At 41.1% G+C, this 18,964-nt stretch overlaps 1 protein-coding gene and 1 pseudogene across 2 annotated transcripts; one reads left to right on the top strand and one right to left on the bottom strand.

Annotated features, from left to right (window-relative positions):
- Positions 1–2,412: 2,412 nt before the first annotated feature.
- On the bottom strand, positions 2,413–10,727 carry LOC308320258 (E3 ubiquitin-protein ligase TRIM47-like; annotated as a pseudogene). The gene is made up of 11 exons: positions 10,669–10,727; positions 10,155–10,160; positions 9,769–9,964; positions 7,994–8,362; positions 7,363–7,458; positions 6,721–6,954; positions 5,992–6,145; positions 3,699–3,758; positions 3,467–3,537; positions 3,037–3,108; positions 2,413–2,469 (listed from the first exon to the last, which is right to left on the bottom strand). The product of its transcript is annotated as an E3 ubiquitin-protein ligase TRIM47-like (transcript).
- A 1,719-nt stretch (positions 10,728–12,446) lies between these two features.
- Positions 12,447–16,058, top strand: pdzk1ip1 (PDZK1 interacting protein 1). Its single transcript, XM_080769584.1, has 5 exons — positions 12,447–12,476; positions 13,467–13,547; positions 13,943–14,048; positions 15,544–15,636; positions 15,880–16,058. Exons 2-5 carry the CDS (start codon positions 13,478–13,480, stop codon positions 15,953–15,955), a joined length of 345 nt encoding a protein of 114 aa, XP_080625710.1. The 5' UTR covers positions 12,447–12,476; positions 13,467–13,477; the 3' UTR covers positions 15,956–16,058.
- Positions 16,059–18,964: the final 2,906 nt, after the last annotated feature.

Below are 18,964 nucleotides of genomic sequence, written 5' to 3'. Positions count from 1 at the left end.
GTTACAGTGATATGCTGAGGTACTGTATATACTGTATGTGTATATAGGACTGGTCAGTGGGCGTGTCCTCAGGTGACTGGTATTATTTGTGTGTGTGTGTGTGTGTGTGTGTGTGTGTGTGTGTGTGTGTGTGTGTGTGTGTGTGTGTGTGTGTGTGTGTGTGTGTGTGTGTGTGTGTGTGTGTTTGTGTGTGTGTGTGTGTGTGCAGATACAGTACATACGTGTGTGTGTACCTTTACAACCCTGTGTGAGTCATTCAAGGAAGTAAAACAGGTTTGACTTCACTAGTCTCTACATGTTATTCACCTATGTGTTGTATTGAGATCTACAAGCTCACAATGCATTGCACTGCGAGATCAGAATTATGACACGACATCAAAATTAAATATTCCCAATTGATCTTGATTGTCCATATAGGATATACATAGCAAGCTTAGAAAGATTTTTGTAATGATCATTAAACTCAGAGCAATAACGCACCTAATCCCTCCCCAGTCATGAGTTAGGATTTTGAATGAATGTACAATTATGTGCAGGATGTAAATGATCATGTAATGTGTAGATGTGAATAGACTCAATTTAACTGACTCTACACTTTTTGGATTATTTAATTTTAAAAGAAAAACCTTCTCTCTCTCACACTAATGCCAGTGATCACCCTCCCCTGTGCCGATGTTGGCACTGTGCCTAAGGTTGCCTATCCCTGGGCTACAGTAATGGACTGGTCTATCAACTGTACATTATAATGTTGTAATCACTGTAGCCTATAGGGCATGTATAGCTACTGTAGGCCTATATGTGGTACTGTATGTGGAGAAAACATGGTAGGCTACAGTAATGGACTGGTCTATCAACTGTACATTATAATGTTATAATCACTGTAGCCTATAGGGCATGTATAGCTACTGTAGGCCTATATGTGGTACTGTAGGTGGAGAAAACATGGTAGGCTACAGTAATGGACTGGTTTATCAACTGTACATTATAATGTTGTAATCACTGTAGCCTATAGGGCATGTATAGCTACTGTAGGCCTATATGTGGTACTGTATGTGGAGAAAACATGGTAGGCTACAGTATTGGACTGGTCTATCAACTGTACATTATAATGTTGTAATCACTGTAGCCTATAGGGCATGTATAGCTACTGTAGGCCTATATGTGGTATGTGGAGAAAACATGGTAGGTTACAGTATTGGACTGGTCTATACAAGACCATGATGGTAAGAATACATATTGGGCAAACTGTATATTTTTATGTTGTAATCACTGTGTATGTAGCCTATACCCTATACTCTTGTTGTAAATACAGCACCCTTAGAGAGAGACAGTTGTTTTTATATACTGTATGTTTTTGTATTAAAAGACGGTGAATTGAGGCTGATATAAGAATGCTGAACAAAGGTCTGTACAATAAACTGCAAATCACTCAGTATCCTCTCTGCTCCTACTCATTTAATATTATATCTCAATGACAAGGGCTCCCCCTGCTGGACTGCACGTGTCAAGTCCTAGCTGGTCATTCAATATTCGGTTCCATTTGTGTCCCCATATAACCTAATGCAGCATCTCTTGTGTAAAATAAGCAAAAACACTGATTCCAAAAAGCTTATCTTATAGCTTATCCACCATAGAAAACAATGATTTGTATCTCAGGGTGAAATACATATGAGATAATCCCTTTGATTTTAGTAGAGGTATGCTAACATGCCAAGTCTCCCATCATGTTTATACAGTTAAATATAACTAATCAAATTCAAACAAAATAAAAAAAATGGACACTTGCAAAAGTGCAAAGTGGGCCTGCAAAAACAAACCATAGGCGACAAAATAAATTATTTTGATTAACTATTTAATTCGATTTAGACATTAACCCATTTAGGCCTAAGGCCGATTCTAAAAACGCCTCCAAATCCTGACCTAAGGTTTCTGAAAAACTTCAAATATTTATATAGCAGCATCAAAAAAATTACATTTTTGAATACTGTACATACTGTACAGAACCCAAATATGGGTGCCCGGCCTGAGGGGGTAAGATACCAATAGGGGTTCCCGCCCAGAATGGGCGGGAACCCCAAAAATAAATAAATAATAAAAATAAAATGGGAAAATAAAATGTGTTTAGTTACATTTAGTTTTTTGTGTGAAAATCTGTTGATTACTTTTTTTTTTTGGATTGACGCAGCAATGAATAAACATATACATATGTACATTTTTGCTGTATCCGACATGTAAATATCCCCCCCAATCAAGGTCAGAACAAGACAAATAAAAACAAAGACAGACAGTACAAGACAGTGAAAGAAATCTGGTGATTACTTTTGATGCAGAAATGTTCATTTCCGTCTTGGAGGTATTCAAAGGGTCACTAAAAGTGATGAAATTGTCACAGAGGGAGTCTAGCAACGCGCCTCAAGCCTGGAATGTCTGCTCCGCTGCAGACACACGTTGCAGGAGGAGGAGAGGACACTGGAGCAGCACGGACACTTTAAAGCTTTTTATTAGCTGCCTGCTAGTACAAGAGAACGGCTAACGTTTACACCTAAATGCGGTCTTCATCAGAGTCATGATGTTATTACATTGTCACTTTAGAAATGGGCAGAGATACCCTGTATACACTCTACATTTACTGTTGACTGATAAAACTATGTGTTTCACAATAAGCAGTGGTGGAAATTAACAGTACATTTACTAAAGTACTGTACTAAAGTACAATTTTGAGGTATTTGTACTTCAACTTGAGTATTTTCAATTTCCAACACTATTACTTATGCTCCACTACATCTCAGATCCAAATTATGTACTTTTACTACACTACAATTATTTGAAAACTTGAATTGAATTTGAAACCATACATTAACCACTTTTTTCGGCCTTTTGAACATATAGCCGATCTACAAGCTCACAATGAGGCATAAAAGGCTCCACAGCCTGACAGAGGGCTGTGGAACAACTAGCCTACAATCAAAATGAAGAAAACAAAGTGTTCAACTGAATATCGTTATCAGTATTCTTAACATGTCTACCATGTCTTACACAGCTCTGCTGTATCTCCAGATTGCCAAAGCCATATCCCTGGATAGAGAGGCTGTGTGAACGTGGTTTGAACTGTGTGGAGGAGGGTCATTGTGTCAGAAACACTGTAGAAGGACAGGGTGCCTGCCTTGTGATCCAGGTACACCCCCAATCTGGAGGAGACAGGCCCTGACACTTTAGTGTCAACACTGTTGTGTCTGAACCAGTAGTCGTTACCATAGCACAATAAACACCAGGATTTATCATTGTATCCAAAGCGGGTTCGTCTGTCGGTGTCTTTATAACAGACTGCTATACCAACATCTCTACCACTCCTCTCTACTTCCCAGTAACTACGTTCAGACAGACCCTCTGTACACAAGACCTGACTGTACTCATCAAATCTCTCTGCATTATTAGGGTAAAGTTGTCGTTGTTGTGTTCTAGTCACCTTCCTCTTCTCCTCTGACAGGGAGAGATGTTTGCTTATCGTGTTCACGTCCAGAGACAGAGGACAGGAATCTGTGATAACACACGACAAAAGAAAATCAAAAACCTCATGAACCTCATTGTGTTTAGAGTTAATAATTCTCTCAGATCAAACTCATTAGACCGAGCTTCAAATAACAGGTCAGGTTGAAACGTCAACGTTCAGAAACAACACCAACATGTCATGGACTCACATTGTAAGAAGTCCTTTCTGGTCTGAGGCTCCGCTGGATCATCAACATCAACTGCACACACTGGAGACACAAGAAAAGAGTAAACGTCGTCATTCTGAAGAATGGATTCAACTGAAGTGTTTTGTCAAAAAGTTAAAGCTAAAAAGAAACAGAAAATACATTTTCAGGTGGTTACAATTAACTGTCAACAAATCAGGAGAGAGAACTCCTCAAAAATATAATAATAATAACAAGAACTGCACTCTATCGAGTGCCTACTTGCTTGTTGCGCACTAGTAGGCCATTTATGGCCTACTAGTGTGCAACAAGCAGAGCGTGCAAGTACTGTCGACCGCTACAAACTGTCAAATCTCAGCTTCTCTGTGAAGGAACGTTTGAAATGTTGAATTATTAGGTTTAGCTATTTGCTACCTACCTACTTTATGCATGTAAAAAAGTAGTATTATGAAGTATGGTACAACTAAGTTTCTATCTATAAAAGAAATACAGTTTTATCGATTTAGAATTATTCTGGATACCTTTTTAGTTTCTCAAAGAAAAATAAATAATCGATATCCGATGAAAAAAAAGGTATACTGACTGTATAAACTGAAATAAAATATGTTATCACGTATACAGTATAATTGTTGAATTATTTATTTTAAACTGTCAATTGCTTTAAATGTACTTAATCTTGGACTATAGTGATATTAAAGGACCTATAACATAAAATTCAACTTTTTCAATTTCTTTTCTGTTTTTGGGGCTCCCATGTGTGTTTTCTATCCCCACAAATAACCAATTTTGAACAATCAGGCCTTCATGTCATATGGGTGTTTTAGTGGAAATTGCTCTCAGAAACAGCTCGACTGATTTTGGCCTCATCGTGATGTCATCAATGTCACCCTACTTTGTATAATTCCTCCTTTTCTTCAGTCTTCAGTTGCAAATTTGCATTTCCACTTTGTTTACAATGTCCACCATTGTTGATTTTCCAAGCTGGCATGGAATGGAAACAAGCCTGGTTTTATCTAGCATCAGTATTATAATGACTCAAATATTAAATAATCTACATATCAGCACCCCCACCACCTCAGGACATTGTGGTACTGCAGCTAAAACTGCTTTCAAAGTCCAGAAAGAAATGACAAGGCCTGGTTATATCAGAGTGGTGATTGAGGCTCAAACCATTAGAAATAACTTTGAGGGACATAGACAATATGATTATTAAATATTAAAAGCAGTTTTAAAATGCATGTTATTTGCGCTTTAATACTAAATGCCTCTGTGTATATGTAATTTGTAAGTTGATTAGCGGTATACTGTGGTCCCTTTGCGCCACTGTTGATGCGTATGCACGGTCCCAGCATATGACGTCAGGGTATAACTGGTATAACTATAGCTCTCAATGATGACGTAATAAAGATGTGGATTAAAGGACCCAATGCCTTCGATGGTGACGTATGTGTCGACCAGTGTCGGGTGGATTAAAGGAAATGCCTCTATGTATATGTCATTTGTAAGTTGATTAGCGGTATACTGTGGTTACTTAACTTAAGCCCACCACACACCGGCTGCGTCCGCCGCGCGGCGCACAGCCGCCTCCGTTATTTTCAATGAACCTATCGCACACCGGCTCCGTCCGCCGCGCCGCGTCGCCTGGCGCGCCGATAGAACACAGTTCTATTTTCCAGGCGGCGCCGCGCGGCAACGCGGCGCGTCGCAGACGGTGTGTGATGGGCTTTACTTGGGTCTTTTGATGCGTATGGCGGCTATATGCCGTGATGAAGATATGTATAACCAATGCCAGGGTATAACTGGCTCTCAATGGTGACGTGAATAATATGTTTCAGTGTCGGGTGGAAGTGGATTAAAGGTAATGCTCCTGCATATAATCTGACACCAATGCCATATCAAGCACAAATGAATCATTACGTCATACACTGCCACGGGACATATAGCCTACCGTACCGGACAAAAAACATTATACTTGCACACTCTGCTTGCGCAAGTAATAATAATAATCGATGGTGCATTTTGTGACATGAAACACAGGTAACACAGCACAGTATAGGCATACTCCCACCTGTATAAAATCCATTCAACATAGAAATGTACTGTACAGTAGAGGGTACTTAGAAGAACTACAAAACCCATTTAAATCTCATCTCTCCTTTGAGTAATGTTCTTGCTTAATTCTTATTTTACTGTCCAATCTGACAGACAGCCTATACTGTGTGTACCATCGGTCTGTTTCTATAGTTCAAATATCTGGCTCCATCCATCCATGTTTACTATGAAAAACAATAAACACCTCCATCCTGAAGACAAGTTGTCGTCAGGATGTTGTCCAGTTGGTCTCTCAGACCGGACACGACATCAGTCACATCTGTGAAGGACCTCAGAGGACCGACGACCACACTGGGTGAGACTGGAGATCCAGTGTAACTGGAGAGAGACTGGAAACTCTGGAGAGAGACAAGCAGAGAGACCATGTAAACCACTTTAGACAGGGATGATCAATGATGATCAATAGATCACTGCATTGATCACAATATTGTAGAGTTGAGCTGTCCTTGTTGTTCAACCAGTTACTTAATGTACGGATTGCACGCACACGCACACACACACACACACACACACACACACACACACACACACACACACACACACACACACACACACACACACACACACACACACACACACACGTTACAAGACTTAATGAGTCGTGTAACCCGTTTTACGCATGCAGTCAAACTGTTGACAAACTATCAGTACAATCATGTTCTCTGTAATAAATTATGATGAATTTAATTTGCCTTTCATTCTGATAAGAATAGTAATTAACAATATCATTTTACAAAAATTACATTTATGTTCTAATCTATGAACTACAATTGCTCAAAATTATTTCATAATTCTACTATACAATAACATTATACAAATTTAAATGTATAGTGGAAATAATAATGGAATGGGATGAAATATGAAGCTGATTCGTTCTTTCAAAACCAAAGTGTCAAAAAGCCACGTGTGGAACCTGAATGAATGTGATGATGTCCTCAGTGTTGGACAGCTCCTCCAGCTCAGCATGTCTCCTCTCCAGCTGCTCCAGGGTCTGTTCCTGCTGTCTCAGGAGAGCCTCAGTCTGAGCCACTGCATTCTGCTGCTGATCTCTGATCAGTTGTTTGAGCTCACCACATCTTCTCTCAATGGAGACCATCATCTCACTGAAGATCCTGTCACTGGCCTCAACTGCTGCTTCTGCAGAGCTCTGCTTAGCGCACACACACACACACACACACACACACACACACACACACACACACACACACACACACACACACACACACACACACACACGCACACGCACACTATATTTTATACGTTGGCTGTTTTCAAGCTCATATCATGTCACTTGGTGCCGCAATATGAGCTTGTAGATCTGCTATTTTCAAAAAATCTTGAAAATGTGTGTAAATCTTTGATTTGTTGATAAAATGAATGACATTTTAAGTGACAAGAAAATCTTTGAATATATTTGTAAAGCAAACATTTTGAACTTAAATCTTTGCTTCTGGAGGTCCCTGGAACAAAATATTTTGAAATGGGGGTCCGGTCAGCGGCCAAATACATCTCATTTTAGGGTCCTTGACATTAAAGAGTTCTGAGAACCACTCACGTTCAGGGCCTCCAAGACCTGTCTCAGGTCTTTCAGCTCCTTCTTTTTCTCCTGGATCTTCTGCTGGACTTCCTCCTGACTTGTCACCAGCTGTTTCTGCAAGAAGCAGGAAGAGAGACAGTTTGGTTTGTAAACCTTATTGTGGACTTTTTCATGTCGGGACACCAATTCTATCCAATCAAGAGAGAGAACTCATACAGGATACAGGGTAAAAACAAGTGAAATTGGACAGTTTAGTTTGGATACACAACCACAAATCATCTTAAATTAACAGTGTAACTAAGTGTAATTAAAACGGCGAAAGCATCTGTGCCATTTTAGATTTCATAACATACATACATCTTTTAGAAAACTCTTAGAACAGTAGTTGGGAACAAGTTGTTCTCAAGCAGATCTACAAGCTCACAGTGTGTCGCTTTGTCCCTTGCTGCGAGCTTGCTTTAAATGTACATCTCTAAAAATAATTTATTTTGATTTACTTTCTTCTTTTCTGGGGTGCCTGGCCCAAAACATTTTCAGATGGTGGTCCATGTGTTTGAGAACTAACTAACTCAAGACTATATTTAGTCTCGCTTCCATCTTTAAAACATGATCCATCTTATGATTTGTCTTCAAGTGATGGCGGTGCTACCTGTTTCTCTGCCCTCTCTGCAGCAGCTGACACCGTGTCATGGCCCTTGTGTTCTTCCATGGTGCACAGATAGCAGATACACTGTTGGTCTGTGCGACAGAACACCTCCATCAGCTTGTCATGACTGGAGCACATCTTCTCCTGCAGTTTGTCGGTGGCTGGGACCAGCTTGTGCTTCTTCAACACAGGAACATTGTAGTGAGGCTGGAGGTGAGACTCACAGTAAGAGGCCAGACACGTCAGACAAGACATGAGAGCTTTGCGACGTCTGGCTCCGGTGCAGAAATCACAGGCCACGTCTGCTGGACCGGCGTACAGCGGAGCAGCAGGAGACTGCTGAGCTCCTGTACTGCTCAGCTTCATCACCAGCTGGAAGTAAAGGAGAGCTCACTCACTGAGGAGACATTCAACACAGTCATTGTGAGCTTCATGGTGATAAATGCATTGCAACGTTATTTTAACACAGGTTCTGAACTTTGAGCAAGACTCTGAACCCCAAATTGCTCCCGATGTGCAGGTTGGTGCCCTGCACGGTGTGTGAATGTGTGCGAATGGGTGAATGCACAATCTCTGTAAAGCGCCTTGGATAAAGGCGCTATATAAATGCACCATTTACAAGCCAAGAATAGGGGCACTAAGTTTTAATTATTAACCAGTGCACTGAGTGCAGTGACTAACAAAGTCAAAGATCAGAGTATATTACCCTAGTCAACAAAATGACAGAATAAAGTACTATAATACCATCAAACCTTAACTATAGCATCTGTTTAAACCAGCGGTTTTCAAATGAATATGCATTTGTCCACGGACTCCCCTCCCATCTCAAAATAATTTTGCCAGGGACCCCCATACAAGATTTATGTTGTTAAAATGTTTCAACAGAGATATTGCATATCGTGTTCAGATGCCTTGTGAGCTTGTAGATCTGCAATGTTCAAATAGCTGATGTATAGGTGTACAGTGGTTAAACAGACTGTAATGCTGTAATTAACACATTGTTATGGAGGCCCTTTAACCGCCTCATGGACCCCTGGGGGTCCCGAGACCCCACTTTGAGAACCTAAATAACCTTAAATAAATAGTTATTCTCAATGGTACACACAATGTAGCCTATATCATTATCAATATAAACATACACTGTGAACAAATAACCACATAGCCTACAACATGTGCATAGTAGAACTGCTGTGGCACAAAATGTCGTTTTATGTGTCGTTGTAAGCAGTGTTGTTTTTGGCAGCAAAATTTGACTTTAGTTTCAGTCATAGTCTTTTGAATAGTTTTAATCTAGTTTTAGTCACATTTTTGTCACCTGGAATGTCTTAGTGTTTTAGTCTAATTTTAGTCGACTAAATGTCAGGCGGTTTTAGTTTACCAAATCCACAGTTGATTTAGTGGACTAAAATGTGTTTTGTGGCGGGCCTTGATGCCGTCGTAATGACTGTTTTTACACTTGCTGAAAGTTGTGAGGTTGTAGATCTGCTATTTTCAGCATGCAACCAAGTGTAAAATGACTCATACTGGATCTCTTGTCCACTATAGTCCCTTCCCAACATTTGTCCACTATAGTCCCTTCCCAACATTTGAGTCTGTTTTTAATTTCTCTACAAAATTGTCGAAATATTTAGTCTTATAGTTTTAGTCAGCGTAGCTTAGTTTTCATTTAGTTTCTATTTCGTTTTTTTGTCAGTGAAAATAGGTAGTCGACGAACATTTTTCTCTCTTAGTTTAATAGTCGACGAAAACAACACTGCTTGTAAGTAAGGTCATCTCACCTCGGCCAGCAAGGTGTTTATTGTTCCTCAAAACCGGTCTAGGACTGAAGCTCTCTCTGCTCTGGGGACAGCAGTATAGACTCCAGTGTCCTCATACTGGTCCCAGTAACCCTCGATACAGCTGCTACAGTAACTGTGTCCACAATGCAGAGTCACTGGTTCCTTCAGAATGTCCAGACAGACAGGACAGTGTAGTCTCGTGGGTGTGGACAATATAGGAGTAGAAGACCCAGCAATTAATTAGGAGGAGAGTCCAAGCCCAAGGCGTCGTCCTTACTTCGAATGTATAGTGTTTATCAAAAGATCAAAAGATTACCAAATTGTGACCGACAGCAGTAGATCCTCTGAAAAGCAGAGTGCAGAGAAGACATGGCAGCCTATATTACAGATGCCTATATGCACAGATGCACGAGGTAAAATGCACGAGGTTTGTGTTCTGCTGAACAGTGTGCCCAAATTTGATCCAGTTCCTTAGGGCGTGCGTGATGGTGAAACGTGTGTGTGTGTGCATGTGTGCATGTGTGCATGTGTGTGTGTGTGTGTGTGTGTGTGTGTTTGTCAACGTGTAGGCCATTATGCGTTGTGTGTAGAGTCATGGGGTAGACCTGTGTAGTGTGTGTGAGTGTGTGTGTGTGTGTGTGTGTGTGTGTGTGTGTGTGTGTGTGTGTGTGTGTGTGTGTGTGTGTGTGTGTGTGTGTGTCTTATTAGTCAACGTATATGGCCAGGCCTTCTATTGATAGACTTTCGAAGTTAGCCAGCTGTGACCTGAACTGCATGACCTGTATATTATGGCCTATATAACCGGTCTGTACCTTAGTATAAGAAACATTTATGGCACTATTTGCATGGAGTATGTAAACAATATTAGAATACATACATCACAGTATAGCATTATATCACCAGGAGGAGGAAGAAGGGGTGATTCCTATAGCCTTGCTCAGGCTGTCTGGAGTTACCATCGTACCAGTTCCACATCATATACAATCTACAACTTAAGGTTAGGTTTAGGCTCAGGTTATTGAGGTTAATATTCTTTAAATAACAAATAAGGCTATATTTGCAAAAGGGAAAACTGTTATTATATTATTATCGATAAGTGAATACATTCTCTGTTCAACTTTAAGCTTTTAACATTCAAATATCATGTGGTTCAACTTACCCGCCCCTCGACTTGGATCAACTTACCCCTTACCTTCGGGCAAATTGAGCCACATGACCACTTTTAAAAAAAAGGTGATATTTTCATGGCCCTTTGTCATAGATGCTTACTCATCATTTCAATTGATAGAAGACAAGACATCCTGCAATAGAGCACCGAAGTCTGACGTCACTTTCAGTAGAGGGCGTCAGTCGCCAGGTTCATGTATTTGTTTAGTTGCATTGAAATCCCCATTGAGGCGATTTTAGATCGCCTCATATAACAACTGTGTTTGAAAAATAAACATGTCACCCCCCCGGCCGCTTCACTCATATGGATATGAAGAATCAACTGACTGAGAGAAAACGCTAATGTTACTGCTGCTGAATTAGTTAGATTTTCGCTAGAAGCAGACTGTATCATATATGAGTGACTGACTGTTGCAAACGATACAGAGACACCTCCGTAATAATAACGCCGAGACAGCTTGTTTATTTTTGGACCACAACGCTTATAGTAGACGATATTAAGATCACCCCATGTTATTCTCCATAGAGAAATTACTTCCGCGAACCAGGGGAATCGTCGGGATGAGCGAGTTACGTCAGGACTTCGGTGCTCTATATGGGTAGATCATTGGATTTGACTGCCATCTCATTTTGCCCTGCTTCCAGATCTACAAGCTAGCTCATAGAGCTTGTAGATCTGCTATTTTTTTTAAACTCGAAGAACGACTGACATAGAAACATAGCTCTTTCAGAAAACTGTCAGGATGTGTAGAAGACATTTTTAGAATCTGATCTCATGTCAAAATGGGTATCCGTTCCCTATGTGTTTCAGCGGCAAATTACACTTACACATTTGCCATTTGAATCGAGAGACTATTTCAAACAGTCTGTTAAGGAGTTAATTGGTAATGTATTCATACAAAAATGACAGAATCAAAGTTTTGACTATAGGACCTTTCTTTGAGGTTTATTTTGTGTTTTAATTGGGTTGTCACTTTTGCTCCAAACACATTGATTTCACACAATTCTCCTCCTGAATCAGTGCAGAAACACAGAAAAACAAAACAAAATTCCATTTGGGTTTACATATTACACACTGTAGGCTATCATGAGACTGAATGGATGACTGACTCTTCTTCCTCCTGCACAGTACACACACACACACACACACACACACACACACACACACACACACACACACACACACACACACACAAACACACACGCACACACACGCACACACACACGCGCACGCACGCACGCACGCACGCTTGCACACATTGCTGTAAATCTGTATTGATTAGAATTTTCACTGTTGAGTCAGGGCTGTGGATCAGGAATCAGGTTAACCATTATAGTATAGCCTACTGTAGTGAGACCTATACCAGCGTGCCACACACGCGCGCACACACACACACACACACACACACACACACACACACACACACACACACACACACACACACACACACACACACACACAGAGAACATCAGGGCAGGGAGTGCTATACGAACTACGAAGGAGCCGAAAAAGTTGAGCTGGGTTCGTTGTCTTCAGCGCAGTGAGTTCATTTTAAATGTCATGTTTGTCTGTTATTGCTTTTATCATTTTGTTTATTGTTGTAGGAGTTGTGTATATTATGGTTTTGACCCAGCACGTTTTTTCTATGTTGGATTCAAATTGAACATAATTATACTAATTATACTAATTGATCCCCGTCACTGTCATGGTGGTTTAGTTTCAAATGCACAGCAGAATGTTCTTATTTGAGATGGCATGTTTTTTTATTTTCTGAAAGATGTTATACATTCATTGTTTAACTGGCATCCTACAGTGTTGATTTTGATGACACATTTTGATTTCGTTTTATTCAGTCTTTTGAATAAAGATTCCGTCAGCTTTATAGTCATATTTTAGTAATCTGAAATGTTTCAGTGTTTAGTTTTTAGCGTCGACTAAATGCCACAACAAGACTTTAGTGCACTAAATCTACCTAGTTGATTTTGTCGACTAAAATGTATTATTTGCGGGCCTTCACGGCGTCGTAATGACTGATTTGTTTGGTCGCATGCTGAAAATATAGCTGATCTACAAGCTCACAACGCGTCGAAGCGCGACCACATACCGAGCGCAACCAAACATAAAATGACTTGTCTTTTAGCTCTATACTGGATCTCTTCTCCATTAGCCCCTAAAATTTTAGTCTAGCTTTTAGTTGTTATATAGTGTTAGTTTTCGTCATCATATATATTAGTTTTTCTTTTGTTATCGTCGGTGAAAAAAGGTAGTCGACGAAACATTCTTCGTCATATTTTTATATGCAAAAGCAACACTGCATCCTCGCTTCTTTGAGGCACCAAATATTACACTATTCTCTCTGCATTCTATAATTATGTGTGACTGTTTACCTCATCGCTTATGTTCTAGAGTTCATGTTTACATGTGCTTAGTCTGATCTCACACCTGTAGCTCGATCAGGCGTCTCCCACAAATGCCTATATACATTGTAAATGGTCATAATATATTGATTAATTACGTTTATTGTCTGCAGCTGTGTTTGAAATGGGCAGGCGGTGGGCCGCGCCGTGGTGTCTGTGGATGACACTGGGGGTGGTGGCAGCTCAGACCTCAGGTATGTGTAAAACTCAAACGCATGACATGTTAAACTGTAACTTAGTATTGTTATTATTAATAGCGCCATGACCCTTCGGTATTACATGGTTAAACTGTCACTTATTATTTAGAGCACGGCTTTGTTTCTGGTAAAAAAAAAGAAAAAACATGACACACACATATCACCAGCCACTGTATGTCTTGTCTGTAGTTTAAAGTTTAGAGGACTGAGACTTTTCTTGAGCGTTGTTTTATTCAAGTTGAGGTTTTTTGTATAATAAAGTATGTGTGTGCGTGCTTGCATATCTGCACACATGCATGTGTGTCTGTGTGTGTGTGTGTGTGTGTGTGTGTGTGTGAGTGTGTGTGTGTGTGTGTGTGTGCGTGTGCGTGCGTGCGTGCGTGCGTGCTCAGAGCGTGCTCTTCCTCAGTGGTTGACAGGGATCATAGCTGTTGCTGGGTTTCTCTTCATGGTGTTCCTGGTTTTCCTGATAAACAAGGCCTGGTGTGAGGACTCAGGGTGAGAACGCACGCACGCACGCACGCACGCACGCACGCACGCACGCACGCACGCACGCACGCACGCACGCACACACACACACACACACACAGTACTATTAGGGATGCATGCAGGGCATTTGGTCCTTGTTTTGGTTTAACCTTTGGTCTGGTTAACTTAAATGTCTATGACGTCATATCAATAGATAAAGTCGCAGTGTATGTGTGGGCAGTTCAATTAGGGCCTAAGACATGATGATATTTATGTACAGTAGGAAGTCTGTAAGCCGTAAAGCTCGGGAGAACAAGAGCGCGACACATGAGAGACAATATCACGCTGCAAGTTCATAACGTCTATCGCGACCGCTGGTCACGTTTACCATTAGATCCTGCTTTTCCCATCAATGTGTTGTTTGGTTGGTTGGTCAACCCCAGGCATGACCATATATGGTCATCTCGTGACATCACGTGACATCATCAGGGATGGAGATCTCCCCAAAGTTATTAGTGCAGGTTGCCCGGCAACCGGCGAAAACTAGAGTTCTCAACAGGGCCCGACAATTAAGGCCCTGGCCCTACCTGGTCCCTCATCAAACCCTGTACACTCAATACACTGCCCCCGCTGCCACCCGTAGATCTCCATATATGGAGCTGACATTCTGACATTCCATTATGTCGATCTGGCCTCATCAAACCCTGTACACCCATGTTCCACGTTGGAATTGAACAATAGCACGTATCAGACCCGCTCTAGTGATTCTTTAACCCATTCTGACCTGAGATCAGATTTATACGAGGTTTCCACCGGACACACACTGCTCTGATGAACCCATTCTGACCTGAGATCAGATTCTCAAAATGTCAGTCGTTCTTCGATTTTTCAAAAATAGCAGACCTACAAGCTCGTAGCGCGCCACTCGGTGGCGCGCTATGAGCTTGTAGATCTGCTATTTTTCAATAGCTAAAGCATAACATATAGTGCTAATACCCGCCCAGAATGGGTTAAGGCTCAAGGTTCCTCAGGCTCAGACAGTTGGGAGCACAAAGTACGTCTCTGAACGTGCCAAGTGTCGCGACGCTGTCCACCGTTTCCTGCCTATGGCAGCCAAATCCCGCGATATACCTCCGAGACAGAAACGATACCTGCCGCTGTTTAGATGCCTCAAATAAAATTCGGTAACTGTGCACATCTAATCGGAAAACAACTGATTAGGGGCCGATTATGTGACAACAAAGGTCGCAACGCAATTGTTCCGAAATAATGTTCAGCCGGCTCCATTCACTGCCATGTATATTCACTGAACGTCCAGTGCGAGGTTTGAAAGGGTCCATGAAAGTGTCATGGCGGTACCATGACGCCAGCGGCGTGCGTCTCTTCCGTCTGTAACGTCCCTTGCTGAAGTTTGGCTCCCAAAGTGCGAACGAATCTGCCGCCTGGAATGGAATTGCGCGATACAGCGAAAATGGCATTTGTGTCCTCATACCTGATCTTTTTAATACACCTCGGTTTTGTGCAGGAAGGGGTTAAAGGAGGAGGAGTCAGTGGGCGTCGGTGTCTTCACCAAGACCAATGGGAACTCCTATGACATCACTGTGGACACGCCCATCAGGTATGACATTTGACGCTTTCTTGACCAACCACACATGCACCTTTCCCAACATCCCGACACTAAAATGTGTGTGTGTGTGTGTGTGTGTGTGTGTGTGTGTGTGTGTGTGTGTGTGTGTGTGTGTGTGTGTGTGTGTCTGTGTGTGTGTGTGTGTGTGTGTGTGTGTGTGTGTGTGTGTGTGTGTGTGTGTGTGTGTGTGCGTGTGCGTGTGCATGCGTGCGTGCGTGCGTGATTGTCCAATAGAAGTGGAGCTGAGCATTGTCATGACAACCTGGGATTGGAAACAGAAGAAGAAAGAATCACTGTGACTACCATGTGACCATCCTCACGCACGCACGCGCACACACACACGCACACACACACACACACACACACACACGCGCGCGCACACACACACACACACACACACACACACACACACACACACAGCTGTATGCGCACAATACTGTACAAGGTCCTGTAGAAAGGTGTATGTACCTGTAGAAATAAAGCCTTTGAATTATAGGTATCACTATACTGATTTATAGAAAGTGTGTACAGTGCCTTTCTACTGTACACTCACTCACGTGAGTGCGCACGTGCATAATTATGTATGCACATATTATGTGCACACGTATGCACACACGTTATATGCACATTGCTTTTGCACACACACATCATTCTGACGGTCGACGCTCAACACTCCAACACTCAACTGTGGAAACACTAAACAGTTTGTTTGCACATCTTTGAGCAGTTCTTACCACAATAGGATACAAACGTCAGACACTTATGGACTTACCCCAACATACATTTTGTCACACCATGATAAACAGGTATATTTTACTTGAGATATACTCTTCTTTAATATTCCATCAAGACTTGTGGGTACAATAAATACTCAGAAGCTCACAGCCAATTTAATTGCCTATAATCAGTGAAGACATTTGGTCTAGAAAGTTTAAAAATGCGGACCACACAGCTTATACCAAGCAGAACATATGGCTGCAGAGTGCAGACATTGATTCCAGTCTTCAATGGATGTGTTTCTGATGCATCCATGTAGCGTTTGTGTCAGTGTGACTGTCTGTTTCAGTAGACCGTTTGCATTCTGTCCTACTTTTTAGTATAGGCTACGCTTCATCCTTCATTATTCTGTCTATACGGTACTGCCTTCTAGTGGCCAAACCTTGTAATTGTCACCATGTGAAGTTCATTTTATTAAACAGACTTCCACTTGAAAGTTGTGTCTTGTTAAGTCGAACCTGATGTTTTGAAACTCCTCTATCGATGTTTATTTATCGACAACATGCATAAGATTAAACATGTCATTTCTGTAGGCCTACGTCTGCCTACTCAACATTAATACAATCTTGAGAGCCTATAGGCCAATTTCCTTTTTTATATGATTATTTTTTATTGGGTGATTTCAGTGCATATACATATACATTCTTGATAATTCAATCCCGTAAACAATAACATAATCAACAAAAATCGATTTCAAGGAGGAACAACGGAATGGTTTCTCAATAATTGAGAGCTTATTTTCATTGTGGTGCTTTTTTGTGTGGGGGTGGGCATTAAAGAATCACCTAAACTGTCATTTAAAATGATAATTAGCCTATGTTAATAGTACAAAATAAATGGCATCATTTTAGTGAAGTGATTATCATCCTGCACGTCTACAAGGAAAAGGGGAACTTCTGTAGTTTATTTAGTAGTGTAGTTTTTTGTTTTACGTGACGTGCTGTACGCGTACGTGCGGCACGCAGCTGCGGTGTGACGTCAGGACAGGAAGACGTCAGCGCAGAGACGAATCTCTTTAACCTGACTCTGCCAGCTGGGGGCGGTATTGGGTAACCATGTGAAACAAATTTGTGTAGCAAGCTTCTTGGATCTGGCAGCGTCAGGTTAGAATCTCTTTGGAGACGAGACGAAAATCTCGGCGCGAAAGTGACAGGTGCGCGAGCGGCGGTGTGTGCCTATAATTATTACTGAAGAAAAAATCATGGTAGGCCGCTATGTCTGTAATATATTAAGTTAAATTAACCAAAAATAATAAATAGTTTAATTCAACTCAGTCCTGCTCGAAGTTAAATAACAATAGAACTACTGAAGAGAGAAACTAATAATGAAAGGAGGATTATCAACAAGGTATAGGAATTACAATCATGTTCATTCTCAACAGCTGCGCAGGGCTTTTGTAGGCTACCTACTAGTAGGCTACCTTGTACTCTATGATGTGTACCGTCATAGTTATGCCTTACACCATAAATGTAATTACCGGTATGACTATGAGGAATGTTTTGGCATTGTGGAGTGATTTCGTTTGTTTTTTCAAAATTCTAGTCTATTTAAAAGAAATCATCTTGTGCAGTGGGCAGTGGCCATTTATCACCACCAGGTGTCACTGTTATAATATATAGAATACAGGGCATAGTGACACAACAGCTGACTCGTGTGAGTCAGCTGCCAATCAATGACTGACTGACTGATTGATTATTGATTACAATTTTTGATTCAATATTGTTTAAAAACAAGAAAGCCTATGGCTTGTTTCTATTGCCAGGGGTCCTTAAAACTCAGTCTACTCTGCCAAACAAAGACTTGTCAATCATTGTGTAACATGTCTGTCTGTCTGTCTGTCTGTCTGTCTGTCTGTCTGTCTGTCTGTCTGTCTGTCTGCCTGCCTGCCTGCCTGCCTGTCTGTCTGTCTGTCTGAGCAGTGATGTCATACAGTGGGTGACCTCATGATGCCATCCAGTGACCTCAGAGACATAGATAGCAGAACAGTGTGAAATGAAAAGTAGGCTATGCTTTGAAAGCAATATCTGTATTGTTGAGTGTCTCACACCTTCCTCTTGACAAGACAACCTAGAATCCTAGATTCTCCATGATTCCCAAACTTTTCAGGTCAAGACCCAAAAGAGAGATGAGACGTTTGCCCCGGAACCCAGACTAGTTAAAATAGCAGATCTGTAAGTTCACTACTTCTTAAACATGTGTTTTCTAATTTATGGAATTTCTTGGATTTTTTTTGTTTTTTGTTTTTGTAATAATGGAAATGTTGGTATAATGACATATCAAACAAAACCGCTGAGCCACGGCCCAGGCCAGGGCAAGTGTGTTTTAATGGGGAAGCAACCGTCTTCGTGAAATATTATTGGTTATTGATGATAAAAATAAAAGAAAATGCTACTGTTTTACAAACTGTAGCAGTTGTGATCGTTCAGATTTTCGCCCCTCTGCAGTTATCGACTAGATTACATTTAACATTAATTTATCCCATTCTTGGTGTTTTAAGCATTATGTAAATACTTTAGCTATTGAAAAATAGCAGATCTACATG

This window comes from Protomyctophum bolini (assembly GCF_963924005.1).
Source record: "Protomyctophum bolini genome assembly, chromosome: 8".
NCBI classification, from domain to species: domain Eukaryota; kingdom Metazoa; phylum Chordata; class Actinopteri; order Myctophiformes; family Myctophidae; genus Protomyctophum; species Protomyctophum bolini.
The sequence above is the reverse complement of the archived record's forward strand: the minus strand, read 5'-3'. Positions and strand labels throughout refer to the sequence as shown.

Bases quoted from the DNA above. Each gene is read 5' to 3' on its own strand.
- pdzk1ip1 (XM_080769584.1), top strand. From the start codon at position 13,478: ATGGGCAGGCGGTGGGCCGCGCCGTGGTGTCTGTGGATGACACTGGGG. The intron at 14,049-15,543 runs GTGAGAACGCAC...GGTTTTGTGCAG, and splicing joins GCCTGGTGTGAGGACTCAGG to GAAGGGGTTAAAGGAGGAGG. The intron at 15,637-15,879 runs GTATGACATTTG...ATTGTCCAATAG, and splicing joins ACTGTGGACACGCCCATCAG to AAGTGGAGCTGAGCATTGTC.